This window comes from Crocodylus siamensis, chromosome 15, assembly GCF_052110815.1.
Source record: "Crocodylus siamensis isolate JL-2025a chromosome 15, ASM5211081v1, whole genome shotgun sequence".
NCBI classification, from domain to species: domain Eukaryota; kingdom Metazoa; phylum Chordata; order Crocodylia; family Crocodylidae; genus Crocodylus; species Crocodylus siamensis.
In genome coordinates this window covers 49,357,195-49,367,333 of record NC_143409.1, presented here as the reverse complement: position 1 = coordinate 49,367,333, position 10,139 = coordinate 49,357,195, and the positions used below count along the sequence as shown (strand labels likewise).

The 10,139-nt window shown below is 47.6% G+C and overlaps 1 protein-coding gene across 1 annotated transcript; it reads right to left on the bottom strand.

The window, feature by feature from the left end:
• Nucleotides 1–4,197: 4,197 nt before the first annotated feature.
• Nucleotides 4,198–9,879, bottom strand: LOC149852672 (uncharacterized). Its single transcript, XM_090029600.1, has 4 exons — nt 9,592–9,879; nt 6,501–6,629; nt 6,283–6,317; nt 4,198–4,609 (listed from the first exon to the last, which is right to left on the bottom strand). The coding sequence occupies exons 1-4, from the start codon at nt 9,848–9,850 to the stop codon at nt 4,460–4,462; spliced, it is 573 nt and encodes a 190-aa protein (XP_089885726.1). The 5' UTR covers nt 9,851–9,879; the 3' UTR covers nt 4,198–4,459.
• Nucleotides 9,880–10,139: the final 260 nt, after the last annotated feature.

Here is a 10,139-nt window from a genome sequence, read left to right as displayed (position 1 = left end):
CCCCTTTAAGAGCCAAACTTCTTTGGCCTAGGAGCAAGGACTTGGATAGCAGCAGTGGTGTCACAAGTAAACTCTGTGCCCAGGGAAAACCCTGTGGGAGCCGCAGGGATGGAGGATGCTGGTTCCAAGAATAGGGGTGGAAGGGCAACAGTCTTACGCATGCCGGTAACTCCTCTGTCTGTCCTGGCTGTTGCTCTTAAAGTGCTTCCAGCCTGGGACCGTTCTGAAGTTCCCTGCATGGCAATGGTGCCAGAGTGGAGACTATGTGGAGGTAGGGGGCATCTGGCCTCATTTGGCACCTATGGAGGTGCCCCTCTTTCTCCCACCCCTCCAGTTAGACTACTGGATAGTGGGAGTGCTACTCCTGGAGATCAGGTAGAGAGATTTAGTGCTGGACCCAGAAGGGAAAGAACAGTAATTGTGGGAGGAAGAAAGAGAAAAGCCATGAGGGCAGCACCCCTTCCTTCCTTCCATTTCCTTACAACAACCTGACTCGGATGTGGTCCTATTAATTCAGGTGTAGAAATGAACGATAGTGCAGTCCTGGAGACACCGTGAAGGTGCTCAAGAAGACTAGATTTTGTTTTATGAATCTGAATCGTACAGTGCTAGCCTCCTAGCATATTAGGAAGGCATATAGATTTCCTTTAACTGGAGAAAAAAATGTGTGTTGTGTTCTATGAGATGATGTGCCACCCCATGTGAAACCCCCCTTTTCTAAATCCATGAGTCCATCCCAGATCAAATGACATATCTGTTTATGCCTGAGTGTTTACCACTATTGGTATCTCCCTGTGTGGCTTAGATATCATAAAATTATGGACTGGAAGGGACCTCTAGAGGTCATCAATCCAACCCCCCATCTAAGGAATGATTATCCCTCTACAGATCCATAGCCTCAACTCTCTTTTTAAAAGTACTGTCAGCCCTGACACCACACAAGACAATCATACCCACCTCTGCCTTGGGGAAAGAAGGGAAAGGACAACAACTAACATCCTGCTTCTATAAAAGGTTGTTAATATATGCTCAAGAGATTCCAGTTAACGGCCATGCCCTTTACACTGGAAGGCAACTCTCCGTCCACCTGGGCTATGCCAGTCTAACCAGGGGTAAAATTCTTCCCTGACTTCAAATATGGCAATTGATCGGGCCCTCATTGGAGGAGCTGGACCCTCTAGCCATGAAACTCCAGTTTCAGTTCCAGCAGGAACATTGGCATGGCACAGCCCAACCCCTCGCCTGTAGGGAATTTGTGTCATGGATTCTAAGTCCAGGCCAGGCAATACGTGTGCCCAGGAAGCTTTGGTAAGCATCCCTGATCTGGTATCTCTTGGTTTTCTGGGCCCTGACTCCAGATTCAGTTCCATTCCCTGACTCTGGTTCCAGCCTTGGAACTGTTTCCTGATTCCTGGATCCTTCCCCAAGCCTGGGCTGTGGACTCAGTTCCTGGATTTCCCTCAAGATCTGGTCTTTTAGCTCCAAAATGCCGACTCAGCCTCTGGGCCCTGCCTTCTCTTGGTGGACTAACCACTAAGCCACTTTCCCAGGCCCTATCCACCCACCCACCCATCCATCCATCCTTTACAACTTGTCACCAGTATCGGTCCTCAGAGGCCCCCACCTCATTTTCAGCCATTTCCACCCAGATGAGTTTGCTTTGCTGACCCACGGGTCCATACGTAAGAACAAAAGAATGATCTGATTCCCAAAACGGTGTGAATCAGCCTAGCTTTAATATAGTTACATGTCAAAAATGCCTGGCTAGTGCCCTGTCCTGGGATGTGGCTGGCTCCAAAGTGAAACTTCAGGGCTGGAAATATAGGGTCCTTTGCCTGGCACTGAAATATGGCTGGCTCTGAGGTGGGCATCAGGCCTGGGAATACAGGTGGGATATGGACTCCCTCTCCCAGCACTGGGATGTATCGTGCTATGGGGATAAAACTTGGCACCATTTCCCACCCCTCAGATGAAGCTGCCTCCAGGGATGGAGCAGAGCAGAAGATGATTGTCCCACACAGTGATGTTATCTGACCAACCGGGGCAAGCTGGGCAGGGAAGCTGCATGCTGAGGCACTACCTGTCAGTGACAGGAGGCTGAAGATGATGCCCAGGGAGAGCAGGATGGTAAAGATCAGGGAGCTAGCAGCCTGGTAGTAGAGGGGACCTAGTTTGGGACTTGGTGTGCAGTCCTCTGCAGCCAGATCAGAAGGAGGGGGAGAGACTGGGATCAACACCTCCATCCCGAGGGGAAGCATAGAGTCCTAGAGAAGTCAGGCTGGAAGAGACCTCCTGGGGTCACCTGTAGTCCAACCCCTTACCAGAGGAAGAATCAGCTCTGTCCAAACCACCCCAGACAAAACCATCATCTAACTAGTTCATGAAATATCCGTCAGCCCTGACACAGCATAAGACATAAAACCCCAGCCTATCACAGGGAAAGCAGGGGGCAACAACAGCCAGTGTCCTGTCCTACTTCTGTGAAAGTTTCTTTATAAACACTCAAGAGATTATAGGTATAGGCCAAGCCACAACCAAAGGGAAATGCAGCTCCCCACCATAGTCTGTATCAGTTTATCCAGGGGATGTATTTCCTTCCTGATCAAAAAGGTTACATTGGTCTACCCCTCAGCAGAGGGACAGGAGACTCTGGATTTGTGTTAGATCCTGGCACTGGGAGAGGTGGGGAACTTTTCCAGAGAAAGAGGTAGTTTAAGGTTGTCATTTTGGAGGGCATGAGATGCATTTGCAAACTTAATTTTAATTCAGACAACAAGACTAACCGAAAATCTGGGTTCTGGTTCAATTAAATAGTTACTTTAACCCATGTAGTGGGGTTTAAATTACCCCTCTTGCAGACAGACTATAAAGTCATGTGTTTGCAATGGTCTGATTTTGGGTCTGGGTTCAGGGGTGTGTGCATATGTGTGTGTATCTGTCCTGGGTCCAGCAGACTCCCACCCCCACCTCGAGGGTGCTTCAGTACACCCATCCCACTGTCCAGCAGGGGCTGAAAAAAACTCAGAGTGAACCACTTCTTCTTCCTTTCCCCTCTCCCATACTAAAAACAGCAGCAGACTGGGAGGTAGTGCGGCATAGGTGGTGGCAGGCTGTGGCTAATGGGTCCCCCCCAAATGCAGGGCAGTGGTGGTAGTGTTAGAGGGCTGCAGGGCAGCTCGGGCATGGAGGGGCATGCATAGACACAGTCATGCAGCCACAGGCTGCAGCAGCCCAGCGGTGTGTGGAGCACTGTCCACCACAGTGGGCAAGTCTGTGATGGGGAAAGGGCATGGGGGAGGGCAGATCAAGGACCCCACTGTGAGGAAGGGAGCAGGGAAGGAGCAAGGGATGGGGGAAATGGGTCTCAGGGGTGGGTTGTGGAATGGCTGGAGCCTGGAAGGCTTGTCCAGAAGTAGAGGGAGGCTCCTGCCACTGCGCGCACCCTGAAGGAAGCATGTGGCACACATGCCCCCAGGATCTGTGCGTGGGGTGGAGGTAGGCTGCCACTGCAGGCTGGGGCTCTGTGTCCTACAGCCATTGCCTCAGGAGCTGTGTTACACCATGTGCCTTCTTCCGCTGGGTGGGCATGGGATGCTGCACAGCCTGGTAGTGGTGGGCACAGAGCATCATGTGGCTTCCAGGCCAAAGACAGCAGAGTGCAGTAATTGAGCCTTCAGTGGCAGCCCATGCACAAATTCAGGGGGGCATATGCCCCCACCATGTCTCTCCCAGGGTGCATGCAGAAGTGGGAGCCTCCCCCATGCCCTTGGATGACCTGCCTGGGCTCTGACCATCCCACAACCCTCCCTGGGGCTCTATTCACTCCAGACCCTGTTCCCTTCCCTTCTTGACCATGGGGCCCTCAATCTCCTCCAGGCCCTTCCCTTCCACAGACTTACTTGCTGAGGGGGTGGTGTTCACAGCCCCTTCCTCTGCCTATGAAGTGCAGACCCAAATTACAGCAGGCGTTATGTTTTGCAATGTCTTCATCTGAACCCTCATGGAATGAGGAGAGAGATTTTCACCCAATTAACCACTTTTGAAGTGGTCTGCAGCCTTGTACCTGTGTTCGCTCATGGCTATAAACCATAGTCAGCCATGATTTTTATGATGCTTTTAGAATAATGACAGCAGCAGAGACTAAGGGTCACGAGAAGATTTTATTCATGCATGGACTTGAGGCACTCACCATGAAACATCTGCATGGAGGCCACCATTATCCCCGCTGGGTTGGTCAGGCCCCTACCACCACTAGAGCAATGGCCAACCGACAGCAGGTGGGGATCAGACTACAGTTTTACACTTTTGTGCCCATGACCATTAATCAAAAGCCATCCATAAAGAAAAGACTCTTGTGGTTGGACAAGCCAGGACCAACCCTGTTGAGATGCATATCTCTGGCCTCAAAGCTCCAGCTTGTATTCCAAGGGTCGCCACTTCACAGACGGATCCAACTACTTCAGAGGGGACGTATCTGGACTGATGCATACTCTAAGCATTCCCCAGGGTGTGTCTGGACTGAGGCATACTCCACAAGCTTCCCTGGTGTTGGATTGATCTCAGCATAGTGCAAAACATCGCTAGTCTCACCACCAGCTTGGCTGTGCCTCTGTTGGGAAGATGGAAAGAATCACCAGGGATCTGTCTCCTCACATTCAGGGAGAGAGTTAAAACTGGAAAGTTCAAGAGGGAAGGAGAGAGAACAGAAAGCCAAATAGAAAAGTGGAAGCTACTTAGCAGGCATATATATGAAATGGAGCATCTTCCCCAGAGGCCTTACCATGTACACCGGATGTCTGAGAATCAGAAAATGTCTGGAAGAGGGCAACCCAAAGGAGCCATTGCCATACCCAGGAGAGACTAAAGAGGCTATGGCTCTTCCATTTGAAAAGGAGAGGGCTGAGAGGGAGATGGGATCAAGGTCTGTGACGTCATGAAGGTAATGGCCCAAGTGGCCAGAGTACTGTTGTTCACCAAGTCCCAGAGGCCTAGAACTAGGAGGCACCCAGGTGCAGTGATGCAGTCACACTCCTCTATGATTCCTGCTCCCCCAAAATTTTAAGGCCAACTGCCTGGAAGTGGAAGTGACATTTCTATTCTTGCAGCAGCATGAGAGTCCATTGACGAGGACACAGGAGAGGCTGAGGGGACTGGGCTTGCTGAGTCTGGAGAAGAGAAGACTGAGGGGTAATTCCATTGCAGCCTTCAAGTACCTGAAGGTTGGCGACCAAGAGGATGGATCTTGACTGGTCTCAGTGGTGGCAATGACAGAACACTGAGCCAATGGTCTTAAGTTACAGGAGAAGAAGTTGTTTATATATTAGGAGATATGTCGTTTAAGGTTTTTAAGCCCCAGGTGAGAGAGCTGGGGCTGGTCCTGCTTGGAGCAGGAGGGGGTTGGACTACATGTGACCTCCTGAGGTTCCTTCCAACCCTCAGTCTCTCTGATTTTATGACTTTATGGGTCATTCTCACCTCCCTGAGTCTTGCCAATCTCTCGCCACTCCACAGGTGAGAATAACCCTTTCTCCTTTTGAAGGGTCTTGATGTTCCACTATTCAAGCAATCCTTTCTTCTGCAACATTGATGTGTCTGTCAGCCCTTCCTGGGAATTTCTCTTTCCTATTTTGCAGCCTTTCAGACTATTTTTAGCTCTAACTAAAATGTTAACTCACAGGTGGCCATATTAACTCAGGTGTAGAAATGACTGAGAGTAACTATTGGAGGCCTGGTCAAGAAAGAGCCTTAAGAAAGCTAGATTTTGTCCTTTAAATCTGAATAAGAGACATAGAATTAACTGGAATGACTACAAGATGAATGACAATATCTTTTAATTATTTTGACTGCTTTTTGCCTACTTGGTTGTGGTGGGGGCGGCTAATTTTATATATGGTTTATTATGTCAGTGCACCTGTCATTAGTTAGAGTTGTTTTTTTACTTTGATTTTAAACTGAATAATAGTGTGCTAGCCCCAAGCGCATTGGTAAAATTTCTGATTGCTCTTTCACTGGAGAAAAGTAAGGACATAAGTGTTGCCATTGGCCGAGTTGGATGTCTTCTGCAGGCTCCTGTGTCATGCTTGGGCAAAGACTGAAGTAGGTATGTCCTGGTATTTTTCCACCATTCCTCTCCTACATGTATTTTGTCTTCTACATGATAATGACCTGCAGCATCTGCACCCCCTATCTTCAACTTCCTAAATCAGCCTAAGGTCGAATCTCACCCCTCTCTGGAAGTGACCACTGTCCCCTCAGTACAGAGCTGGAGCATGATAGTCTTACCTTTGCTGGCTGCTGTTGAGTCTTGGTGGTGGTTTCTGGTGAAGAAGGGTACAAGGAAGAAGTTACTAGTTGAAGAACAAGCAGGAAGTGCTTAGTTAGAGGAGTAGCTGGAAAGCTGAAGACTCCCCTTGGGCTAGCATGTAGCAATTGAATTTGAAGAGCTGAAAGAATAACACAAACGGTGGGAATGTGGAAGATGCAGCCAAAGAGCTGAGTACCTTTGCATCTCTGTAGGAGAAGGACAATCATGGCAAGGAAAGCCATGGCTCCCAGAGCAAGTCCAGCTCTGTACGTGATGATCTCTGTGCTTTGATCCCCTGTAGAATTCATTGAGCACTCTCTCTCATCTGGAGAACAGAATAGATGACAGTGATATTCCCAGGGCAACCAGAGCATAAGGTCGTGATTTTAAACTCAATAGACTTCAGGGCCTATTATCTTCCTGGTTCCTGCTAATCTCTCTTCACTCCACAGGTGTGAGAAACCACTTCTTCCTTTAATGGTGTTGATCTTCCACCACTAAAACCATCCTTTCTTCTGCAATGCTATCAATCTGTCACACATTCCTGGGAATATCTTTCTTCCATTGCCCAGCCCTGCAGATGCTTTGTAGCTCTAGCTAAAACTAGGTAGATTCAGACATGGTCCTATTGACTCGCATGTAGAAATGAGTGACGGTGGAGATCTAGAGGTATCATCAAGGTTCTCAAGAAGGCTAGATTTTGTTTTCTCAATCTGAATAAGCAATGCACACTTAACTGGAATGACTACTGGATAAATGGCACAATATGTTGGGACAATTTCAATTCTTTTTTGCCTAGTTGATTGTGTTTATTCTTTTAACTTCATAATCTAGCCAATTAATGATAGGATTATATATAATATAGTGCATATTCCACTGGCTGAATTTGTGTTTGCTTTGATATTAAATTGAATACTATAGTGCTAGCCCCCTATCATATTAGTAACATCTAGGTTCCCTTTAATTGGAGAAAAATGTATGTCATGTTCTTTGGGATGATGTGCCAACTCATGTGTGCCCTCACTTTTCTAAATGCTGTCCACCCATGAATCCATCCCAGGTAAAATGATGCATCCGCCTATAGACTGTGTTTACCTTTGTTGGTATCGCCCAGTGTGCCTTAAATATTACTGAATGATAGAGAAGTTGGGCTGGAAGTGACCTCCAGAGGTCATCTGGTCCAACCTCCTGTCCAAGGCATGATCATCCATATCTAAATCATCCTATAGATATCCATCATCTAAACTCTTTGTAAAACTCCCAACAACCCTTGACACCACAAAAGACATCATACCCAAACCTTCCACAGAGAAAGCATGGGGGCCATGACAACAAATGTCCTGCTGCTGTTAAAAATTGTTAATATATGCTCAAGACATCCTAGGCAGAGGTTATGCCCCCCACTACTGAGGAAGGTAAACTTTCACACCAGGGTCTGTACAAATTTGACCAGGGCATAAAATTCCTTCCTGAACCCAAATATTGCATTGGTCTGACCCTGAGCAGCAGGGCAAGACCATCTATCCAGGAACCTCTAGCTATCTATTGCAGCCTGGCTCTGGAAGATGCTGGAAAATTTTCCAGACAGAAGGTTAGTTTGAAGCCTGCCATTTTGGAGTCCATAAGATGTGTTTACTAATTTAATTTTAATTCAGCAACTTAAATTTCTAGTGGAGGGTGGTTTCTACTTGATCCCTTGAGCCCTAGTGGAGTCATGTGGGGTTAAGAACCCCAGGGAAGGAGATCACTGGAATTACATTACCATCTTTACAAAGCAGCCTTCTAATCACATGGGCTCATTCAGCATGATTTAAATAGTGTGTAAAATTCATTAGAGAAAAGTCAAATGCTTAAAAGAAACCAAACAAAAATCTAGGTTTTGGTTCAATTAAATATTTTCTTTGGCCCCGTGCAGCCTCAAAAGGAGGCTAGAAAGTCATTTGACCCCAGCATCCGTTCCTGCCCATGGCACGGGGTCAGACTAGATGATCTGCTTAGGTCCCCTTTGACCCTACCAACTATGAAACTAGTGAGGTTTAAATTGCCCCTCTTAGAGCCAAGCTATAAAGCCAAGTGTTGCACAGGGATGTGTACGTCTGTGTGTGTATCAGTATTGGGTCCATGTATGTCTGAGTAAGTCTTGCTTTGGGCTGTGGTTTCTAGATGTGCATTTGTTTCTTGCCTCTCTGAGTTCTTATATCCTTTCTGTTTCACACTCTCCCCCACACCCACACATAACAGTCTCTTTCTTTCTCTCCCTACCCTGCACTCCCCAGCCAATGCCCTCCTCCATACACACTTCAGCAAAACCTCCAAGTTCTCTCCTGTCCATCCCACTGCCCAACCCAGCCTCAGATCCCTGCTCTGGCTCTGTCTGCAGTGAGCCCCTGGGGTGGGGGAGAGCTTCCCTCTGAAGAGCCCCAAGTTTCCATCTAACACTGGCAAGATTGCAAGTGCAGAGGTCATGTATCTAACCACCGTAGTCAGCTCCTGGCAGTGACCGTACATGAGACAGCCTTTACAGCAGAATGCCAGCTGGAAACACAACCCAATCGTGGACCTGTCTAGTTCAAACCTGACAACAGCTCTCTCCACAGCATGACTATGACACATGCATTGGTGGGTCTTGCATTTTGAAAACAAGGTGTGTAAATGGTGTAATACATCATTGCAGCACATATTTTGTTCCAGGTCAAAACAAACTGGAAGTTTTGCTGTTATGCTGGGGACAGGAGAGGGGGGTGCAGAGGGGAGTAGTGCTATATGATTCAGCTGCAGATCAACGCCAAAAACAAATATAACTACTGAAAGGTTCACTGGTTTGCTAGATTATTCAGATTCAAAAAACAAAATCTAGCCTCTTGAGTGTCTTGACACCTTTTGATGCCTCACTGTTGTATGAGTCATTTCTATATTTGAGTTCATAGAACCACCCTGAAGATTTTTACTTAGAGCTAAAAATAAAGAACAGACTGCTGGGCTGTGAAATAGAAGATACATATTGCCAAGAAATGGCTCCAGATAGCAACATTGTATGAGGAAGAATAGTTTGAGTAGTATAAATTCACTATGTTTCAAAAGGAGAGAGAGTGGTTCACACCAATGGAGTGGACAGAAACTAGCAGGAATCTGGGGTAGTCAGTGGACTCTCTCAGTGCTCCCTGGATGTAAATGCTGCTGCTCTTCCAAGGCAATTGTTCCGAGTCCAGCAGAACTCAAAAGGGACTGCCCTCTCCCCCCGCTGATCTGCCTCCTAACAAATATATTTCTGATTTAATCCCACTCACTTGTCTGGCTCTGATTCTTCCCCGTAACGCTCAGCATGGTGCCCTCTCCCAGCTCAGGCTTCCCACCATCTCTTTGGACACAGCAGTGGTAGAGGCCGGAGTCCCGCTCCTCCAGGGGTGAAAGTATCAATGTGGCCTCCCCGTGTTTGTGCTGCTCCAGGTCAGACGTCTGGATCCTCCCCTTGTAGAACGGGTGGTGAGATTCCAGTGTTACATGTCCTGCAGGCCCCCAGAACCAGGTCACTTTTGTTCTCCCCATGCTGTGGTTTTCAAAAGTGCATCTCAGGGTCACACTTTCTCCAGCTGTCACATTGAGAGATTTGGGAACCTGAGAAATTCTGAAATCTTCTAGGAAATAACAGAGAGCCAGCCAAAGTCACAACCCTCGAAAGAACTCCTGATAACAGAGTAGGTGAAGCTTGGTGTTTCATGGGAGTCTCCCCCATAACAATCTGTTGTCCACAGTTAATTGCTCACTTCTCCTGATTGAACAACAGCTTCTGTCTTCCCTTTCCATCACCTTGATCAACCTACAATCCTACATCCAT